General features: G+C 39.4%; 1 protein-coding gene across 1 annotated transcript in view; it reads left to right on the top strand.

Moving 5' to 3' along the window:
* TBX20 (T-box transcription factor 20) overlaps nucleotides 1-1,967 on the top strand; it is a 35,100-nt gene extending 33,133 nt beyond the window's left edge. The window contains exon 8 of the mRNA XM_064418110.1: nucleotides 496-1,967. Within this exon, the coding sequence (XP_064274180.1) occupies nucleotides 496-836 (341 nt within the window). The 3' untranslated portion in view covers nucleotides 837-1,967. The remainder of the gene's footprint in view (nucleotides 1-495) is intronic.
* Nucleotides 1,968-23,865: the final 21,898 nt, after the last annotated feature.

Raw genomic sequence — 23,865 nt, 5'->3', positions numbered from 1 at the left:
TTTTTACCGGGATTTAAAAAAAAGGAAAACTTGTAGAGCAAATTACATTTTTCTGCATTTTTGCCACACTGAAATTTTGGGAAAAAACCCCCAAAACAGCAGTTCCACTAAGGATCTGATGTAAAAATCTACAAGTATGTCTTCAAAACAGGGATGTAATACTGTGAGCTTCCATGTCAGAGCAGATATTTCAGTGTTTAGTGGCAGCATTACAAGGTCCTTCAGTGTTTAATATATAAAATGTTCAATGTGCAAAGCTGATTTTATTGTTGAAACCACTGCAACCAGCTTCTGAAAATGGAAATTTGTCTAAGACGTAGCGATAAAGGACAGTAACCAGTAAACAATATTTTAAAGACTGAAGTATTTGGGAAGTATTTCCAATGACAACTGGTCATTGAAATCAGGCTTGCTGTGAAGGACTAATTTTCTCCCTTTTTGCTACTTTACCAGCTTCGTGTGCCAATGTTAGGTATTCTTTCTCTTTGTTTGCAGGGTCAGCCTTTACAACATCTGATAACCTGTCCCTCAGTTCCTGGGTTTCTTCTTCAACCAGTTTCCCAGGATTTCAGCATCCACAGTCTCTGAGTGCCCTGGGTACCAGCACTGCATCCATAGCTACACCCATTCCTCATCCGATCCAAGGATCTCTGCCTCCGTACAGCCGCCTGGGAATGCCTCTGACACCCTCTGCCATAGCCAGCTCCATGCAAGGTAGCGGCCCCACCTTCCCATCCTTCCACATGCCAAGGTACCACCATTACTTTCAGCAGGGTCCTTATGCAGCTATCCAAGGACTCCGTCACTCCTCTGCAGTGATGACACCGTTTGTATGAGTGACGTACCGCAAGTGGAACACAAGATTTTAAACGTGCAAGTTTGCTATGACAAAATACAAGGGACCTTCCAGAAAGGCCTGTGGCAGGAGTGCTGAACTCATGACAAACCAGCTAAAAAAATGCATCGTGGATACAGATTCCTCTTTTGAGGGATCACAAGAAGAGAGCATGCAGCTTGGAGCTGCTCACAGATCTATGTGTAACACAGCCAAAATGGATCCCAAAGTCCCCAGGACCTTTGGTCGCGTGCAGCTTGTTCCAAAGGTGCATTATTCCTAGTGGAAAGAGATTATCTTTAAGCAGCAGTGTACAAACTAATTGTCTATAGGTCTTTTTTCATATGCTAGATGAATTCTAAAAAAGGCAATACTCTTACTCATCTTCATCTCTTCTTGTGACTGATGAGCATCTAAACAGAAAAATGTATTGCTATAACTTTGAGCATGTTTTAGGCTATCTCAGCACATTTGCTGAAAACAGGACAAAGTGGAGAAGATCACTGTCCTTTTTAAGACTGGCATATATTCACCAAAACCAGTATTTCTTAGTTGCTACTATAATCACAAAGAGAACGTTATTAACAAGTCTTTCTTTCTTTCTTTGTTTCTTTCACAAAACACTTATCGGTTCCAAAAAAAGAACTGTGTTACAGGACTGTAATAGTAATACTGTATTCTTTCCTTCTGTCTAAAAGGAAGTTGGTCCTAAATCTGAGGAGGAACAATTTAACTGTCGGTTAAGATATAATGAAGAAAAATTTTGATTTGGAAAAATCTGTTACTTAAACTTAGAAACCCAAGATTCCCAATTTTAAAGCAGTGCTTGTCTGCTGCTGTGTGTGCCACTGAAGACCTGTTTCCAGCTGCACACGTGTACCAAGTTAACCCAATTTCAGTCTAGATCACTCTATAGACTCTCTGGATCAAACTATAATTAATGGATTGGTATGAGTGGCATTGGAGTATCTTTCCACTTGTTCTGATTTTGTTGGGTTTGGTTATGGCTGTTATTACAAAAGGCATCAGCTTGGCCAGAAAAACCAGTTTTTTCATGTCCCGCTATAACAGTGGAGTTTCCTTGGAAAAATATCAGTACAGAACTTCACACAAACGTTTTTTTTTTTTTTTTTTTTTTTTAATTCATGTCTGACTGTTTTTTCAGTTAGTATTTGGGGCTCATTCAAAGTCCTGTCCCCTTTTCTAGTATGTTGTGTCTGATGCAATGGAGGAGCTATAGAGGCATAAGAAGATAATGACCTTGTCTGCAAAGAGCTAGCATGAATCCTTTGCACTACTGGAAACAGTACCAGTGTGACGTTGGTTTTCTGTGTGGCAAGAGCTGGGATTCCACTGTAAGTAATAAGTTGACACAGTTTCTGTGTTGAGTTGCATCCAAGCTATAGACAATAATACATCTACTGACAAAAGAGAACTAGCAAATATGTACTCTTATATATTACAGATCTCTGTAGAGCTGGAACACAAAACAGACTTATTGTCCTCTGCTTTTCACCATTCTGTATTGGTGTCATGGTAAAAAGCAGAGTGCAGTACACTGAATCACCTACTTCCATCTCTGCAAAGTACACGGCAAGGCATGTGCATCCCACAGAAAAAGACCACCATTATGTATTTTCTAGTAGCTGAATTCAAAATCTTCTCAAGCTGGCCATTTCAATCACCTTTTCAACCAAGTTTTCTGCAATATCACTCTAATTCCCATTAATCACTGTTGGACCTGCTGATGAAAACTGACCTGTGCCAATTTGCAACTCCTGTGCTCTGTGTGTAAATAAAAATGAAAATTTATTTACAATTTGGACCTGCTACAAGGAGTTCCATAAATTAATATAACAGGTCAAGCTCTGCAGTATTTAAATGGCTCAGAATCAGACACTGAATTTGTCTTGGTGTACCCAAATATTAGATTTTGTTGTAGTCTATCAGATTCATAGGAAAAGGGCATGTTGCAAGATTGTGCCTACTTATAACTGGTTTCCAGATGAACGCCCTATTTTTCAGGAAATTAAGTGATACTGAACCTACAAGAATGTAATTCTTCAAGTAAACATGGCTCTGTAGAAACAATAATTATAGAAGAGGTTTGGAAGAAAGTTTGCTCTTCAGTGTTTCACTTCTGTTAGAGTTGTACGAAGACCCTAGGATGCACTAAAGCCTGTGGGGAAATTCTGTTTCTTTTACCTGGTTCCTTCTGCAGCTTCATTAACTTTTCTGGAGTTCAGGGAATACGGTTAGGTTCAGAACTCAAGCCAGTAATTTTACTGCTGATATTTCCATCAGGAAAGGGTCAAGTAAGTAGGCTACTTTTACATGACTCCAGAGACAAGTTTGAAACAGGTGGGCTGATTTAGGAATGGTCAACATGTGACATAAAGGCTGCTCATACATCACCTTCCTTCATGAACCAAATTCAGAGAACAAACTGCACAATCTTTTCAGACTGTCCCAGTCTCTGCTCTGAGAACATCAATATCTGGCATGCAGAAATGCCCCTTATACTGTTTCAGAGAAAATTCTCCAGGCTCTTTGTGGAGAATGAAACTGGATTTTGACAACTTACCAAAAAAAAAAATTCAATGAAAGAAAAGGGCTTTCCACTACAAATGAATTGTGATTCATATCTGAAATAACATGGCAGTAGGCTGTCTTGATACAAAAACATGATAAAGCCAAGGCCTCTTCCAAATTATTTCTGATGAATTTTGTATTACAGATGATGCAGAATTGTCTGTCAAAACCCACAGCTTGATTTTTCCAGTCAGACCAAGTCTCTCTCAGTGGGCTCATCCCTCCTTGTGCTTCTCTCTGATGGTTTAATTCCTTTGCAGCAGAAACCCTTTGGGTTTCCCACTAATGCAGAATCACAGGCAGGTCCCAAGCAAGGGAATGAAGGCAGCTTGTGACAGGTTTCCCCAGGAATAAGATCAATAGGTATGTCCATTCCTCACTTCCTCTTCTTTGCCCTCACAGTCCTACCTACAAAACCTGTTGCAGAGATTTAAGTTTAAAGGGATTAAGTTCACACAGGCCACAGGATGTCCAGTGAAGAGGTCTTGCCACCTCAGCAGTGTTTCTGCTCCATGTCCCTCTCACCTTCCTGTAGGCCTGGGGAAGCACTGGAGTGATTCCAGGAATAAAATTTCTACCCTACTGAAGTCAAGTGGAAATTTATTGACTGTAATGGAGGCAGGATTTCATTCCACATTGTCATCTCAAAATAAAGTCTGGCAGTAGGAAGAGTGACTTAAATGACAGCAACAATACAGGAACAGTACGGGAAAGATTAAAACCCAAGTACAAATCAGTTTTAGCACTGAACTCACAACTGGAAGAAAATGAATGTGAAGTTGTAATTAATTGGTTAAGGAGTGAAATCACTTTTGCTGAAAAAAAAAAAATTGTCTCCACTACTCCACCAGTTTGACAATAGCCCAGTAATTTATTTAGGGACTTGCTGTACTGCTGTCAAAATTGCATCACTTTCAGGACATAACATCTGTTGTTGGTAGATGGGCTAGGAATGCCAAATACAATCTAAAATTTATTTTCCAAATACAATTCACGTTTTATATCCCATGAGAAGTGCTCTTCACCTTTATGAGCTTTTTTCTTGGCTCAGAAAAATGGAGCTGGTTTATGTTGTTTGATTTTGTTTGGGGTTTTTTTGGGGGGGAGAGCTGTTTGCCTTTTTTTAAGAAGAGTCGAGAGAACATGCCTGAATATGCTTTTCAAAGAGAATGATAAGATTTTACTTGGAAGTGTTCCAAGTATTTTTGCGTTTTTCCTGTATTACCATTTTATCCATAGATTGTCAACACCCTCCAGTCTTTAATTCAACAAAAGCATCCCATATATTAACAAAACTGATTTGGATGTATTTGTCCGAATATTTTTTCTTCTACTTTTGGAGCCCTGAGAATCTAAACATAAACCCTCCCATTTTTAATTTATGTCTTTGGTTTGCAGCATTGCTTTGTGTGGCCTGAGGCACTGTCAAAGATAGCAAATCAATGCCACTGGGTTTCAGTCGTACTCTTCTGGGTGCAAACAGAACAACAAGCATAGACCAAGTAGATAAAGGTAGAGTTCCTAATGGAAATGCTTCCTCATGAGTCCAAGGATGATAAGTTGTATGGTAGCTAACATGCTTGGTACCACAACCTTCAGAATGCAATTGCAGAATTTCTCCCAGACAGTTTTACCCATGCAGGCCGGGACACTGCATCAACATGTACACATGTAAGAAGACGTTGCCATTTCCAACATCCAGCAAACACTAACTGGCACTTGAAAAGGATCCTTTTTTAACTGAAAAGCATTTGGGCTGGCAACTTCATTATGTAGTACATCCTCTTTATATGTGTGTACTGTACAGAAACAGATGTATCAACAAAAACTTTTGCAAAACCTTGGGATAATTTCCAAAAGTGTAAGTCAATATAAATTGTGGTCATTTACTCCTAGATAAGGGTAAAAGCAATAGTGAGATCAGTGTAACACTTATGGCTTCTTGCCTTGAGGAAGTTGTGGCCACAGTGCGTATACTCATCATCTGCAGGGGGATGAACACTCACTGCAAAATTAATTTTAATTTTAGTGAGATTTTATTCCCACTATTATTTACAGAGCATTTCTGCTGCAGGAGATGTGGTTTCTTTACTAACCACCTACTTACTGGCCAGAGGATTTATGTATTACTCTGTAATAAATGTCCTTGCATATAATCTCTAGATTATCAGATGACAACTTCTTTTCTTTATTTTATCTTTTTAAGAAAAAACTAAGCAGTGAATTAAAAAGCTCTGAAGTAACTTTTTATGATAGTTTAAGGACAAAAAATACAGTTTGCTGTATTTTACCTTTAGCACATTTAAACAATCTTTTTCTTTTTAATTGTACCTTCAGAAACATGAGGAAAGATTTGGTTTAAAAACAAGGAAGGTAAAAAAACTGGATGTAGCCTCTTTAACAGAATGTACCACAGTTCTTCTGTTTGCTGTGTTGACTTTGTTGTTTATATTGCATTGCGTGAGCACATTCACCATGTACTGCAGTGTGTGTTTGTGTGTATGGGGTGGGGGTAGAGGGAAATCTTTTTATGGAAAAAAAAGTTGTGAACATAAACTATGAAGCAACATCTAATGAAAAGTTTCTTTTTAAGTGCAATATATTTATTTCTGCTAGAAATATAATATCAACATTATGTAATATTTGAAGCATTAAATGTTATTTGTAAACAGCTTAAAATTATATATATATCACAAAAACTGTACAGAAGTGCAAATGTGTGGATATTCAGTTTCTTTCATTAAAATATTGGGTGTTTTGATATATCATTCTTATTTAGCCAAATCTTTCTGCTTCTGTTTTTTTTTTCCTCTAACCAAGTTGCTGAGGGCAGTGGAACCAGTCACAGATGTTTCTGATAGTACACAAAATTTGCTAGGGCTGCTCATCTACAAAAGGTGGTCTAAGTCTTAGATTCATATGGAGTGATAGTTGTACTGTAGTTAAATACAATTGTAGTTTGCACGGAGTTACACAAATAATTTCGTTTTCAAAATGCTTTGCAATCATATTCATAAAGACTCCTAGGTTTGCCAGCAGAACTCAAATAAATGGCTGAAATATGGGTTTTTCAGGGTCCCCAAGATAGTAAATACAGACCTGGGAAACACAGTATAAGAAGAGGGTGGAATTAGCTCTGTTAAGTCAGGAGAAGTGAAGAATGAAAAGAAGTGAGGAATAAATTCCTCTCCATAAATGCTGTAGGCTATTTATTTAAAAGGATTTTATTTCAATTATAATGGCATATATTAAAGCAAGAGAGAGTTACCTGAGACTTTATCTAAGGTATTCAAACAGGAAAGATAGTGACACACAGTACAGGATTACCTAGAGAGTATAAGGAGCAATACCTATCATTCAGGGTCTTTTAGAACAGGTTGAGCATGCACTACTCAAGAATGATGTGATTAAAGCTAATCTTGCCTTAGGACAATCAAATGATCTCTTGAGGTTCTTCCAAGCTTCCTGTAAGAGCCATCCCTTAAAGCAGCCTCTGATAAAATCCTCATGTTGCTCCAAAAGTTTTTGTTATGCACCCATAGTTTATCTTGTTCCCAAATTGAGATCAGCTGCTGGGTGTTTTGCAACTAGGTCACAAGATCCCTGGTTTGCAAAGAAGCTGTATGGGATGGAAGAGCTGTGAGGTTCCAAGGAACAGTAGCAGCAGCATCGTCTTGGTTTGTGAATGTAAGCAAGGAGATAAGAGCCTCAGGCAATTCAAATCTACCTTGAACTATGCTAAATTGCAGCCATGTATTAATGTATCTCACTAACATTTGGAATGTATGAAAATCAGGATAGATCGCTGAGTTGGTAACTCCGTATGATGCCTTTTGTCTCTGCATTATATTTTTATGGCATCTTGGTAGCAAAACACGTGTATTCTCTCATGGATATTCAATGCTGTGAAAGTCTTTTGCTTAACCTCAGGCTAAGGGGGCTTTCTTGATTACAAGTGACACCAAGCACGTGCACTGGCACTTTCCTGAATCAGAACTATTGGCTGTACACTGGCTCAAGGCATGGCTATGCCAATGGTCCCATTGAAATCAGCAGCCTTGCTTGCATAAAGTTAAATCAGTGCTCAAGCATTGCAGTGGCTCTGCAACAGCAAAACTCCTCGTGCTTTGCCAGAACCAAGACCTTTTGGAACAAGCTGTCTGTGCAACACCTCTATAACTGGAGCCTTTATTTGCAATTTTCCAAAGAGAAACTGGGGGATCAAACAAAATGAAGATTCTGAACTGTCTCCCAGTAAGGTTACTTTGAAGAGACTGATGAGTAGTCATGATGACTGTAGGCTGCCTTGTGTATCACATTTAGAAAACAGATTTATATCCAAATTATCTATCTTGGAGATAAGCAGTGCAGAAAAAAAAATATTTGGAGAATGCTATTTTCTAAACTTCCTGTGCAGAGCACAATGAATCCATGATTTAATGGTATACTTGAAATACAGAGCAATAAACAATATTTTGCATCATGATCATTTAAAATATACATAAAATATTAAGATTATACACCAACAATTCAAGATATACAAACTAACAATAATCACTAATAAGAACTCTAAAAAATGAACTGACAGTGGTCTAATGTTCAAGATCTTTATTAAAGTTAGTCATTGATGTCAGGGTTGGTCAATGAGGCTCTAGGAACCTTTGCAGGCAGTATAGAAGCTGGTCCTTGTTCTCCAGAGTAATAACCTGAGGAACCAAGAAAAATCTATGGGGATGCCTATCAGAAAAGTTGAACAGAGAGGTTTTTTTGAAGAGTGGGATAATAATTTGTCCCAATGCAGAGAGTATTAGATATATTACCATTGTAGCATTTTTAGCTGTGTTAATATAAAATATGATTTGACAATCAGACACATAAAACCCCAGTATTTTTAAGGCTTTTTAGGATGGAAAATAGGTCTATTCCAGGAAATGCATTGACTAACTAATGTGATAAATTAAAATCAAGCAGCCATTCTCAAGCAACAATTTTTGCCTCTTACTTGACTTTGAATTGTTTTTATTTCCATTGTGAAGCCTACCAGGAATATATGCAGTAATTTGGAGTGGTTTAGGTGTTGTGTTCTAGAGAATCTCCTGGGTGTGAGTCATGTTCACAAACTCCATGAGCATCTCTTTCAAAGGTTTGTGTTCTCCAGTGTTTGGGGAAGGGTAGTTGCAGAAATGGTTGGGAACTGAATGGTTGTCCTTCAGCTAGCTCTTTGCCTCTTTAAATTACCAACAATTGCAGAATAGCTCAAAGAGTAAGATGAATTCAAAAAGGGAAAATGCTTGCAGCTGAATCTGTAATTGATGATATTTGAAACAAATAATCCCTCAAAAGGTGGAGGTGATAACAGTTCCTTGAACAGCTGTGGCTCTTCTCTATTTAGATGCTTAATTTTGGTCAGCTGTTCTGAGAGAGTCAGAGAAGAAACAAAGTATATACCAAAAAAACTGTGTCAGAAGTCACCAATTCCATTTAATTCTTTTCACATCATTTAAAATGCCTTAAGACAGAGACACATGTAAAAAGCACAAAAATAATTCCAGACTTTGTCACCTCAAACTAGAATGATTTCTGTGCTTTTTACCAGTGTCTCTGTCTTAAGGTGTCTTAAATGATGTGAAAGGAATTATATGGAATTGGTGAGGTTCATGCTGTCATCCCTTCTAGTCTGCACCTGTCTTCCAGTCAGCTCCTAGGGACAATGCATACACAATTTTAAGTATAAGTACTAAATCATTTAGGTATTTGGTGTCATCAGAAACAACCCTCTCTTTGAGCTCTCGCAGAGGTGGAGAAAATTGTGATGCTTAAACTGGCAGTCTGTGCTTCATAAGGGTCACTGAAAATGGACTGCTTTCAATCAGGGTCTTTTCTATTGAAAATCCCATTTGATTTTCTGAAAAAAGAACTCTGTGGTGTTCACTGGTCTTCACTCTGGTGTAAAAGTCGAGTGTGGGAGAGCAGTTTCTGTTTCTCTTAAATACATGGTTGATACATCATCACAAATCAATTATTATTTCTTCCTGTGTTCTCTCATGGATTGATCCCAAGGCAGCCAAAGGAGGAATTACTTTTTATCTTGATGCAAATTGTTGGCTGTAAGATTTGCATTGATAATATCTGAACATGTACTGAGGGCTTTGGAATGTCAGGCTTCAATTACCTTCCCTCTGAATGTCATAGCTTTCCAACTTGAGACACCAGTCATACAACTCATCTCCAATGATATTACAAATAAGTTAGTTGTACTCAGGGGATTTATCAGCCTGACTTTATTTAATCTCTCCATTTTCAGTTAACATAGTCACCTCAAACAGTGCATTTCCAGAGGATTATTAGATTGTTTCAGATGGTTAAAGACTTTGGCCTTCCTTGCTCCTTCATTTTACAATTCACTAGGAATTTTTGACTGAACATATAAAAGTCTAACACTTGTGCTCCCATCATTTCCTTTACAAGGTTTTAAATATCTCTGAGTTCTTAAATGAATTAGTATGTGTTGTAGAGCCTATCTAGCACTTAAGACAACTTGGAATGGTTTCCAGTAGTTCTGGACAGACAACTCACTTGTGTTCTCAGTCACAAAAAATGTTTTCTTTCCTATACAGCTGATGAAGGCAAAGACTAACAAGGAATATTATAGGCTGAAATTTCAAAGCCATTATAAAGGTAGATGCACAGCTCACACTAATTTTAGAAAGACTCGTGTTTCTGAGTCCTATACAGAAAGTATTTTCTATAGTGTTTGTTATTTTAGAAGGTCTATGGTTTTTTTCAGAGACCAGCCTAAACATTTTAACATTTGTTCCTGAATTATTTTAAAGCCTCTTTTGCTCCATGCCATAATATCATGCCTTTGTTCTTCTGTTCTTTCAACCTTGGCCAAACTGTTAGAGAACACATGGATACTTCCTTTCCGTTTGCTAATTCAATAATAAGAGAACTTATGTGAACTGAAGAGGTTAATTTACGTTTTTCTTTGTGGAGTTTTGGATGTGGTTGTTTTTGGTTTTTTTGGGGGCGGATCCTCTTCCTCAGAGCTTAGTTCTTTTTTACTTCGCTTATAGAAGAATAGCCTATATATTTATCACAAAGGCAGAGTTGCCATCATGACAATATACCCAAAATTGAATTTTGCTGTCCAAAATTTGAGGCATAAGCTTGAGCTGTCTTGATGTAAAAGAAATCAGAGTGTAAAATGACACCGAGAGGCATCAGATCAGCACACTTTTACCACTGCCAGGAACTCCCACCCTGCTCCTGAGCAGCTGCTGCCATTCTGCATGCAAAATTTCCCCAAGAGGAAAAGCAAAATGTTTTCCTCCTCAGGGCTTTGGTATAGGCAGCAAAGGAGGCATCAGGTTTGCGACTGGTTCATCCCCACCTTGCCCACAAACACATAAACACGCAGACTATTTGATGCTGAGGAAGTGCCTCGTCAGCTTGTGCCTAGAGCCACTCAAGGCTGTGGATTCCCCAAGTGATCTAAGAGCCCAGAGCCTAAGATCTGCAATGTACGAGTCTCTCTTTCACACACACAAAAACTTATGGCTTAGAATATTTTTAACACTTGCATTATTCTGGAAATATGAATCCGCAGTGCAGCTGCGACGAGATGGACGTTTTCACCAGAATGGACACACTGGAAAATCCAGAAAGATGTAAATAGCAACTGTCCAGATGCAACAGCAGAAATAAATTGGAAGCTGATCATAAGATCCAAGTGGGTATTTAGAGTTAGTGTAAATAGAAATACCAAATTAAGCAAATAACATGTAATTTTGAGATGAATTGCCCTATGTGCCAAGCACAAAACTTTGCACTGGCTAAGCACAGCATGATAACATGAGAATAGGGCAGACATTTTAAAACCTAAAATCACACGAGAAACTGAAAACCACAAAAAAGAATACTAAAAGTCACACGTGCAATGTGACCATAAACAAAACAGCAGTATGGTTAAAGACAACTCTAGCTTAGAAAGGAGGTTTCCATAACATGTAACCTGAAGGAAAACCAGATCATACATCCAAATTTTAGCTATACCAGATTCTAACTGAAAAAAAAATTTAAAAAGCACCAGTGTAAGCATGCCTAAACACAGGAAATATGAATGCTTATTCTAATTTTTGTGTTAGAATACACTGGTAATTCCCTGTTTACTGCTTTGGTTCTGGAGTATGTCCACATAAAATAAGCTGCTCAACTGTGGCTTAAACCAGTTATCCAAACACACAAAGACAACAAATGGGATGGCAATAATGGATTTCTGCTTTATCTGGGATTCATGGCAAGTGCTGAACATGCATCCAGATGGAGAAATTATTTAGAGAAGACGAAAAAGATCCCAGAAAAGGAAACAGAGAACTGTGTATCATCTTCATTTAACTAATGAAAGCCATAAGAATTAATAAGTGCACCAATCGGTTGGAATAAAATTGAGAAAAGAAAGAGAGGTCTGCAAAATTTCCCCCACCATTGAATATGACATATTTCACCATGAACAATGACTTCATTTTTGTTCCTCTCCACACTTCACTGATGTTGAATTAACCAATGCCTTAAAATAGATTTCTCCATGTGAAGTCACTTTGAAAATCAGCTTTTGAATGAAACATTTCAAGCTAGTGAGGAAATCACAAGTTAAAAAAAAACCAAAAAACCAAGCCTTTGCAAAAATGTTACGTGATGGTCTGCACTTTTGCGAGTAAAGAGAATCATGATTCCTAAATATGAAGTTCAGACATAAACCTGATTCTGTAGGTATTGCGGATCTCTGTGATGCAAAGGACCACAGCAGGGAGCTTGTTTATTTAACACAAGTGTAGTTTCAGCTGTTTTAACTGGATTTCCTTATTTGTATATACAAGACATTATAAACTAGTTGTTCTTCTTGCTCCACCGAAACCCACGCGTATTGGATATCCACACATAGAGCTATAAGGTACAAGAGTACTTTTAAATTTTAATATCAGATGGCTATTCCCCATAATCTAATTTTAAGACTAAAACATTTGAATTCAGCATTTGGGAAACCAACCTTTTCCACTTCAAGGCATCCTCTGATTTTTCTTTGGTAATTTTACTGTGAATTTTGTGTTGTTTCACCTTGTGTTGCTATTTAAAGTATGGACATAAGAAACAGAATTTCATGAGAACCCCACCTTCCATTAAAAAAGGTGGGAGGAAACTAAGGCAGAATAAATGTTTCAAAATTCAGGATACCAATAAATAAACCAACTTATAATTCTTGTTTGGACACTTTTTTTTAATATTTGGGACTGGAAACAGAATAATTTTTGCTGTTGTTGCTATGTCAGAAAAGAAATTTATTTCTAATATAATTTATTCCAGTTACAAAACCAAAATACACAGTAATGGCAAACGGACTTTTCACTATCACTCTTTGCACACCCTTTAGGACTCTAAAAAAAAAGGGCTTGTGGCTGGTTTTTGGTTGGCTGATGAACTGGAAAAATAGGGGAAAATTAATTCAGAATCAAATGAAAATACAAAAATCAAATTTGGGGGAGTATGAAGGGCTGATTTAAATGAAAAACAAGAAGACCCACACATTTTGAGTAAACGCACAATGTCATATTCACTGAAAATATTTGACTCTGTCCTCAAGTTAATCACAACTTCTTGTAAACTTACTAATTTACATCAGTTTCAACTGAAATAGTAAAACACTTTATCACCTATCAAATAACTTTTTATTTTCAACTTCTGATATAGTTCCCTCTTTTTATTTCCAGCTGAAAATCATTTGGTCTGAATTAGAAACTCATTTCCGCTTCCAGGAACCAGATCTTTCTTTTGACAAACGCGCTTATCACTGAACTTCTTGGCCATGTGGGGTCCTAAGACAATCCTTCACGTGTCTATTTAACCTACTGTATTATTCACTGCCACTCCATCAGAGCTGTTATTGTTAGATTTAAAAAAAAAAAAAAACAACAAAAAGATTAAAAAAAAAAAAAAGGAGGGCAGTCACCTTCATGATTTCTTGTCTGGCATCACTGAGTTTCAGCGATTTTCTCACCCGTGCCCTAACACTTCGCCTGCTCTGAAGGTTCACAGGCACAGGGACTTTTCTGATTGTTTGTTCCCAATGGGAAGCTGATGGTCCTTGGGCACGCACCTGTGCGGCAGGGCGGCGCGGAGGGAGCGCGGCCGCCCTGTGCCCTCTGCCGGCGGCACCGGCGGGACACGGCGGGCGGGAGAGCCAGCAGCCACCGGGAAACACAAGGAAGAAAAAGAGGGATTTGTGCACGCAGCGTTTCCCGTGCTCCCCACGGGCCGCCTAAATTCCCGCTGCCCCTGACCTCGAGCCCCAGGGACACAGCGGGAACTCCGCTCTTTGCATAGAGACCTCTCCTGCCGCCGCTGCACAATTTCACTGGAATGCCTCGGATGTTCTTCAGGCATCCCTTTCCCCCCTCCCCTTACACGGTCTGCCTCGGGTATGTTATGTTTTCCCAGATCTTCCACCAGGTCCTCAGGTGCAAAATCGACATGGTGAGTGAGAAAGCGTGCTTGCCTGCATCGGATATCCATTTATGTTTCTTAAGTTGATTTGGTTTGTTTCTATCACAGTAGTTTTGTTTGTTTGTTTTCTACTTACTGGTTGGATGGCATCCAGGCAAGACATAAATGTCTTTTTGGATTATAAATGGTAAGATATAAATGTTTTTACTCTGCTATTTTAAGCAAATATTACTGTTGTCTGCAATAAATGAGCCTGAACAAGAGGAAAGAATTAGCTTGTATCCACATGTACTACTTCTAATTTCTTCCAGGTAGACAAAACAATTATTTTGCTCTGTATCTTAATAAAGAAGTAATCTTTAAATACTTTTGGAACATGCACTCAACACCATACCAGGCAGAAAATACACAGCCTGATTTTCATTTACACAAAAGCCAATTTACAAAGCTCAGGAAGCCTTGCAAGGATTAAAGCAGATGTCTGCACCCACTTAGAGCTTTCTTTCCACACCAGAGTTGTGTAAGTGAATAGTTGCTCAGGACTTGCTGCTGCTGAACCGGGTAATCGTGCCACACCTAACACCTTACTCAGGGCAAAACTATGCAGATTGCATGTTTGCATAAAGATGCATGTATTTTCTTTTGTGGCAATCATTTTCATACACTTGCAGCCCTTCACTTCGGGTCTCAGAAAGCAAGCTGACGGTCTCAGCATTTTGTCCCCTTTTGCTTTCACTGATCATGCTGATCTGAACTGTCATTAATACAGAAGCCACCAAATTACAAAGGCACACCCCACCATTTTCAAGTCTAGCATTAAATTAAGTTGAAACTGGCTATATAGTAAAAAATAATTTCATATAATTAGACAAATTCATGTATCCAAACATCTTTTTCGGTAGAAAACTGAGTAAAAATCGTGAGCATAAGGACTTATTTTCCTTCTTAATCTTCATGATTTTGGATTTTGAATTCAAGTGGACACAATGGAAGAAATGTAATCATACACTGGAAAAGATGAATACAGTCTCTGCAAAAGGATCAGGTTGTCTCAGCTGAACTCCCTAGTAAAAATGGGAATAAATCCCTTTTAATGGAAATGCTGAAGTCCAAAGCACATGTCTGCCATAGCCCTGGCATCTCTGAGGAGTAAAGACATATGACTGGCCTTGAGTTTGAATTTCTTCTTCTTCTAAGCCATATTTGGAGAGCTTTTTTAGAAACAGGAGAGCTAAACCACAGGAAAAAAATCCAATTCCATTAGTGCTAAAATTACAGAGCCTTTAAGACACGGATAGGGCAGCTCCAAAGTGTAGAGCAGGGACAGGACAGAAACCTGACAGTGTTTATTAAGGACCTTACAACAGGAGATGTGTAAGAAAAACTTGAAGGTGCAGTTGCAATCTTTCTTTTTGCAAGGTGGGTGTGAACTTTTTGCCTTCTTTGGCTTTCCTTTTCTTCTTGCACAAGGGGTGCAGTTGTTCTTCTCTGGACTTTAACAACGGCAAGTGCCAAATTCTGCACCTGGGACAGGGCAACTCCGGTTGTGTGCACAGGGAATGAGAGGCTGGAGAGCAGTGCTGTGGAAAGGGACCTGTGGGTCCTGGCTGATGGTAAGCTGAACGTGAGTCAGCAGTACCCTGGCAGCCAGCAGTGCCAACCCTGTCCTGGGGGGCACCAGGCACAGCATGGCCAGCTGGGCAAGGGACTCACCTTGAGTTCTGTGTGCAGTTTTGGGAACCATAATATAAAAAAGACATGAAGCTGTTAGAGAGCATCCGAAGCAGAGCAATGAGGATAGTGAAAGGTCTTGAGGGGAAGCCATGTGGGGAACGGCTGAGGTCACTTGGTCTGTTCAGCCTGGAGAAGACTGAGGGGAGACCTCGCTCAAGCCTGCAACTTCCTTGTGAGGGAAAGAGGAATGGCATTGATCTCCCCACTCTCATAACCAGGGACGGGACTTGAGGAAACATCATGATGCTGAGTCAGGTGAGATTTAGATTGGATATCAGAAAAAGGCTGTTCCCCCAGAGGGAGGCTGAGCACTGGAACAGGCTCGCCAGGGAAGTGGTCACAGCACCAAGCCTTGTCTGAGTTCAAGAAGTGTCTGGACAATGGTCCCAGGCACATGGGGTGATTCTCAGGGGCTCCTGTCCAGGGCCAGGAGTTGGACTCGATGATCCTGATAGGGCCCTTCTAACACAGTATTTTATATCATTCTATGATCCTAATTCAGGTAGTAGTGACAGTGAGGAGCAAGGACCAGAAACAGGCTCTTCACAAGACCTTTGGGACTTATTTGTGGAAATCCTGAGTAGGAAGAAACCCCAAGTCAGTTCAAAAGAAGACAGCGGCAAAAATCCATCACAGAAGAGACAGACAGACCCAGTCTCGAACAAGGGCAATAGAGTGGATATTATGCCATGAGAAAGCAACATTTATTGTATCCTGGGGTACAGAAGGTACATACAAGGATGCCTTCTCAATCTCTTGAATTACATGAGAAATGTAGCCATGGCTGACTGGCTTTTACATGTCCTTGGGAACGTGATGTTTCGGGGTGTCTGACCTACTATAGCAACAGGTCAGGGGATGCAGGTTCCAGAGCCAAGATTCACTTCAGCACTCAGATTTTTTTTTCTACCTGTAGCACTCCTTTAAAAACATATGAAAGACTAAAAAGAACAGACTCTTTGTTGGAGTTAGGCCTCTGTTGCACTTGCACATTAAAGGTTATTTTCTAATATGACTTTTCTTTCCTCTTTCCTTCTTTGTGCTCTGACTTTTCATTTTCTTCCTCATTTATTGCCTACTCCTCTTCATTCTCATTCCACATACACATCCCCTATTCTTAATGCTACTAATCAATTATTGTCACAACTCTCTTCCTTCCTTGTTATCACCTCATTTTAGATCATCCACTTTACTTGCAAAGTACATCTGTGGCAGACCTAGCAGTGAAACCTGTGTGCCTCTTTAAGACCTGGGCTAGTTTTCAACGGCAAACTCAGTGTTATTTCTTCCTTCTTTTCTTCTGCTCTCCCACCTCAAAAGAAAGGCCCAAGCAAATATTACAGGTTTGCCCCTGCTCTTCTGCTTCCAGAGTTCTTTATCTTTTCTTGTTTTGTTTTTTTTTCATTCTTTTTCAGGTATTGGCAAAATTTGAAGGTGCTGCCGATGTAGTTTACTGTTGAAGACTGACAATCTCCAAGTTACATAGAGCCTTTGTGATAAACAGCATGGCATCTCAGGGTAAAAGTACCATTTTCCTCTGTATGTTAGGAGCTGGGTGGTCTCCAGCTCAAAGCTGGGTGAGTGGATACTTGGGATGAATGTTTTTCATAAATACTCACTGAGGGATTAGCCAGTATATAATAATAATAGGTAGGGCAGGAAGGGGTCTTCAGAGATCATCTCCTTGACTCAAGCCAAGATTAGTTTATAATTAAACCACCTCTGGAAGATGTTTATCTTTTTTGTTTTTAAGAGACCCCGACAATGGAGACTCCACAGGTCCTTTAAAGATTCTACTATTTAACTATTCTTTCTTTAGAAATTGGCCCTAATATCTAACCTGACCCAGACTGAAATTTTAGCCTTTCACTCCTTATCCAGTGCTTCTGTCACTCCTTGTAGCAACCTTTTGCCTACTTGAAAACTGATACTACATTCCCTCTGATTACTCTTCTCTGGGTTACTTTTTACATCTTCCTTGTGTAGACTTTAAGGGTATTTTCTGCTGCATGTACTTGGTGGAGGAGGAAAATCTGCTTTTCAACTACCATGGCTGATGTAAAATAAGGATGACAACAAGGGATAAAGGAGATTAGGAAAAGTCTTTCACTACTGAAGTGAAAGAAAAGTGAAAGTCTTTCACTGCTTTCAGTCTTTACACTACTGAAGTGCAGTGTTCACTATCAGACACATTCCTTTAGCTGAGATCTGCCCAGTACTAACTAAAGTTAATAGATTACTGCAAAGTAAGACTGTCATCATCTATTTTGTATTCTTTGTTCTTCAGTTTTTCTAACAATGCTGGCACTAAGGCTTATAATGGCAGCTGAAATGTGGGGGTTCCATGCTGCCTGTGAAATGGAGTTCCACATACAGTGTACTAACATGAAACTACTTTAAACCTGGTACAGGCAGTTTGTGAGTTGTTAGTGGGCATTGAAGCTCTTTCTGTTTGAAAGGCAGACAGAATTTTTCCAAGTACCGCTTCAACAGATCAGAAAGTCTTCTCTAAAGAGAAAATACCTTTTAAAACTTTATCATATTTTTCTGACAGTTATTCTGCATTCTGCTCTTTGACATCCTTTTCTCCTTCCATTAAGTGGCAATTTTAAAACTCCTTTCCATGAAGTATTTCTTCAGCAAAACCCAGAATTACTAATGGGCCATAGTTTCCTTGCAGTGCAACCCTGGGACTTATTCTGGAACCACAGCTCTACTCAATGAAATCCTCTGTGACTTGATGACATGACAGCTGCATGGGAGAAATGGCTAAAGACAGATCTGTCTTGTGAAATATGCCTTTCATGCCCAGCAGTGCAAGATTTTTAGTATTGTATAGAGGCTTTTTATATAAACATGCATGTAAACACATACACCTGTAAGTGCACACTTGAAAGTGCATTGTTTAGTGAATTCTACTTATTTTGCTGTGGGGCTAGCAGGAGAAAATGAATGCCATCCTATATTCAGGCTTCGGTCCATCATCAGCATACACCTTGATATATATCATCAATGGAATCTCTCTGGAAGAGAAATCCTCTGAACTCCCACATGTCATGCCACGGGGAGCCATGCTACGAGATCCCTTACTGGGAAACAAGTTGTAGCACATTGAGGAACTGGAGTGGTTGCACCTGCCTTGTAAAACAGTAAGTCAGCTGCTGCTGTCTGAGCATAATGAGTTATTCTGTCAAACTAAAAAGAAATTGAGACTATGAAACAAACAGTGTATTTTAGGAATTTTTCCCCTCCACTCATATAATCTCTTCAGTGCTGACAGCTGGCAGGAATGGTCCCAGGCATTCTCACAGGACAGTCTGTGGTGCTCCAGGCAGCACTCATAGGGAAGTGAAACTACCTGCATTGCCACACAGCACTCATGGAGAGAGTGAAGGCAAACACAAATTGAAGAGGAGCTTGTAAAGAACACCTCTGTATGAAACAGGTAATTTGTATCTGCAGAGCTGGAATGATCACCTGGAGCAATACAAATCTGTGGCAGAGGTATTTAAAATTTGTACTTGAAACACAGGCCTGATTCTTCTTACTTTGCATGCATCTCCAAGTGCTTCCTCATGTAGACTTACTCAACATTTACAAGTCAGGTGTGATTCAAGATCTGCATAGATCAGTTGTTTAATTTAAATTATCAGCAACTCTGACAAAGCAGCATTAGTCAGCAAGAAATGACAATGGCCCGGACAATCTGTTTTCTTTTCAATCAGTGAAACAACCCCAGACTCGGCCTACTAGCCTAGATGAAAGAGTACATTGAAACATAAATGAATGTGTTATTTCACCTGCTGTTGTTTTTAATTATGATGATGCAGTAGCAGAGAGAACGCATTGGACAGTAGAGGGCACTGTGACCTCAAAAATAAGCTTCAAACTGAGCTGTAATTGAGCCTTGTGAACACAGCTGATCAGACAGAGACAAATGCCCTATTCCAACAGAAAAAAAAAAAAAAGCTGTTTGTTTCTTAGTAGTCCTAGAGACTAGAGAAATAATGCCAAAAAGCAAGGAGGGGTAGGACTCAGAGACAGTGTAAGGGTACTACAAATTTCCACAAGAACAAATTGAAAAAAAGGGATGAATTCCATCAAGATGCTTGACACTGTGGCACATCTTAATGTTTTATGAACACAGACTTTAAAGCCTGAGTTGGGTGCTATTCTTAATGAAGTTTAAGAATGTATAATGAAGTATTTAGGATCATGCTCTGAGACAGACTGTCAAAAATTTGAAAAGGTGAGGAAAGAGATGAGAAGATGCAACTACTATTTTTAGTCACCAACAGTGACTCCAAGTACCATTTTCAAAATTTTTCTGTATAAAATTTGTATCACATTTTTAGTCTTGGATGGGTATAGGTTAAAGGGTTTGCAACCTCAGTATCTCTTTTTTCCTCCTCTTCATAAGTTATCTAGCAAAAAGACCAGATTTACCAAGAAGATGCCCTCCAGCCATCAAAGCGACTGTGTTAGTCACCTCAGTTTTTCATAAAGAATTCACCCTTTCTCAGTCATATAGAGGAAGCAAGCAGCATTCCCAAGCCATGATTTTGTTTGTCATTTAAGGGGTGTTTGACGTGTAGGATTATCTTGCCTTGAGTCTTGTTTGCCGTGTTACTCAGTTTGCCAAAGGTACTTTTTATCACTGTCTTAATGTGCCTCTTCTTTACCTCCAGTAAGCAGGACAGCAAAGCACATTCTGGAATCCCCACCAAAATGAAAATCAGGTTAAGCAAAGACTGAAACAAATAAACTTGCTAACATCTGAACAGTCAAGCTTAGACCCTGCTGCTGTTTCTGATACAGCTGTTTGTATTCAACAGTGGTCCACAAGCTTCTCTTGCTAAAACAGATTTGCCAGTAAATCTCCAGCGATGCAGCTATACTGACTTCAATATGGCAACATATTTCAAGAGCCCCACTGTCTCTCACATCTGGCTGCTCTGCCAGTTGTTCACTCAAAAGCTAGTCTGTGAGCACTTCCAGATCATTGCTTTCCTTCTGTTTCTAAGTCCATTGCTGACCTTCCAGTATTTCCACCATAAGTGGTGGCTATATTCTCAATCTCACAGAGTGAGCATCTGCCATGAAATATAGTAGTAGCTCAGCCCATGTTCATATGGTCCTGTTCTGTTGTTACCACTTAGCTTCTGCTTGTCGCTGCAAGCTGTTTCCTCCGTGTTCTCTGATGCATCTTTTGGCAGCTGCTACTTAGAGACACAGCAGATAAACACCGACTCCATAAAAAATTAAGTAAAACCACCGTGGCTAGTAAATCAGGTTAGGGGAAGCCGGATCCATCACTTCTGCTTGTAAATATTGAGTTCTGTGGGCTTCGGATAACTTACTCTGTAATTTGCTCCTTCAAATAGAAGCATAATGAGATGCAGTTGCTGTGACTGTGAATCATGGCATCTATGCCAAATTAGCATGACTACTCGCAGTGGCCAAATGCCACGCAACGAGAATGTGGCATGTACAGCAAGAGATCTTCATTTTGAAACCTGTAAGGAGATTATGTCATGCAGAGGAGTTAAAAGTCCTCAGAACAGTGAAGAATTACAGAAACATTCCAGGCCTCAGTTGGGAGGAGATGATCATACTCCATGCCTTAGGAAGGGGCATTGCCAAATCTTCCCAGTCAGCTGCTCAATAGGGCAAATGAAGGCCTCTGCTGCTTTCATTGTTCTGTCTGCAGCAAGGAAAGAAGGGTGACTGGAAATATGTTAGAACTACCTGAAAGGTTCTCAGTGTAGCCTAAATTTCTTTCCTGACGACATAGTATTTAGCTGCTATGTTTTTTTGTAACTTTTTTTTTTTCCAGAGCTGCACGGAAGCACTTAAGGTAGCATGAATATATGGTACTGGAAACCAAAAGCAAAAAAATAAGGAAAGCTCTGGTGGAGACTAATTAGGTTTTCTGAGTCACTAATGTTCTTCAGTGTTATTCTGGCAGCAGGAAGTTTGAGACTTATAATCAACATTATAAAAACAAAGGAAGTAATTTCCATGTCAAAGATATAAGGGCTTTCAGGACCTCTCATTCAAAATATGTGATTTTTTGTTTCTTTTGTTGTTGCTACTGCCAGGGTAGGCAAGCTAGGTAAATTGTTCTTGTTTCTAATAGAAACAAGGTTTCACTTGTATGAGCAGTTAGCCTTATAGACACAGATAATCCAGTTCTACATGGTGTTTTTATATATATAAAAGTTAAGTTAATGCAACTGCAACTTTAAAAGTGAGAGAAGATACATAAGAGCAGAGATGTGCAAGCAGAGATCAGATTACTAACCTGGCAGGAGCATACTTTCCCTCCTCAGAATGTAGGTAATGTATGTTTAAAGGGGTTGGCTCAAGGGGGAAATATTTGTATCCTGCAGAAGGTGAATTGGTCCCACAAAGCTGTTAAATAGGACAAGATACACACTATAATAGTTTGCCACTGCATTCTGCTGTTTTTGGTTTTCCCTAGCAAATTCCTCCGTGTACAAACTCCAATGGCAATCCTGCATCTTCACTTCTGCTTTATGAGACTCCTTTGTCTTCTGCACTTTTATTTAGCCTGGTCTTCACAAGAAGAGGTTCCAAATATTTCTGCTTTCATAAGGTTCTTTCTGTAAGTAAGAATTTGTCTGCTCTGTGGCTGAAGCTCAAGTAGTATAAATAACGAGTTAAGTCAGATATGGCCATATGGCGTGGAGTTCAAAACACTCTAACATCCTGGTTAGTTACCTGAGGCTCTGAGCTCCACATTGCAGCAGCTCTCTTGCTCTCAGCACTCAAAATGGCTCATTTTATGCTAGGTTGAGTACATCTAACCATGCAGCAGTCACACAGTGGTTTTCTGAAGAGACATACTTTCTAGAACAAGTCTTCATTGCATGCTAACCTTGGATTAAATGAACCAAGGAAAGGGAGCCTGAAGTTCCCTAACTTGCTACAATGCAGTCCTGCTATTATTAAGTCTGCTGCTGAACGTGTGAAAGTGTGGGGGATCAACAGAAACTTCACAGAAGCAAAGCCCTGTGGTAGGTGGAAACGGCAGCCTTGCCACAAAATCTGCAGAATACGCCCTGAGGCAGCTCCACTGGAACAAAGCAGAGCAGTAGGAGAAATATCATTACAGACTGACAAAAGGAATCTCTACAGGCACCCTTATTCAGATCACCTCGAAGGTGATGGAAGAGAGAAAGGGTTGGTATTGGTAACAAACTAGAAAGCGAAGGTCTCACTTGAGGAAAGAGAAAAAGAGAACTGGTGTAATGAAACAATACAGAAGATGAGAATGAGTGGGGGGAGGAATGCAAGCTCTGGACTGTTTGGTAACGAGATGTGCCTGTCCAGCGTCCCGAGGAACAAATGCTGTTAGAGAATTTATAGGAACTGCCAAGGCCAATGTGCTTCACTAGCAGGGGCTTAATCCTGAGGACTGTGAATTATTTCTGCTGACAGTGTGTCACAACCACTATCCAGCTGAGATTGCTGATACCTGTCAGAGTGATTTGGAAATATGAAGGGACAGTCCAGTGATCATAGAAACTGTGTGAGCAAAGAGATAGAGAAGACCTAGCAGACACAGAAATACTGTGTTCCAGAATGTGCCTTGTCCTGGGACAGCAGAAAACTGTGGAACAAACTCTTATGGATTTTGCTTTCCCTGGACAAAAGAAGTTAGGACAATCTGATTAAGATGATGTCTCTCCTATGTACTTGTATAGGTCTATCATCACCCTTGAGAGTTGAGAAAAATCTAATTTATTTTCAGAGGTATATTTATTTCCTTCCCTTCCTTTTTTGTTATAAACAGGAAGATTTATTGGAATCACTCCTTTCGCTGTAGTGTGCAGGATTAGTAATGAGCTACACTGTCTGAAACGTGATGCTGGATATTAAACACAGCACTTCTCAAAAAAATAATATGCAATTCCTGTGAAGATATAAACCCAAGCTTTATTTCTTACTACTTGTGTCTTAGAGATTGAAACAAATGTCATTTTCTTTTTAGAGGTGCCCTGCTCTGCTGCAGCTCTTCTGAAGTAGTGCTGGAGGTTTTCTATAGTAATTAATGGTTGCTGAATATGGGCACCTTTACATTTAAGAAGGTGATGTTCTGTTTTTGCACACTTATAGTAACTTTTAAAACCTTTAGAATTGTTTAGTAGTATGTGCCTTTGTAGCCAGGTTCTGTGGGT

This window comes from Passer domesticus, chromosome 1, assembly GCF_036417665.1.
Source record: "Passer domesticus isolate bPasDom1 chromosome 1, bPasDom1.hap1, whole genome shotgun sequence".
Taxonomy (NCBI): domain Eukaryota; kingdom Metazoa; phylum Chordata; class Aves; order Passeriformes; family Passeridae; genus Passer; species Passer domesticus.
Note: the sequence above shows the minus strand (reverse complement) of the source record. Positions and strands in the feature narration are given on the sequence as shown.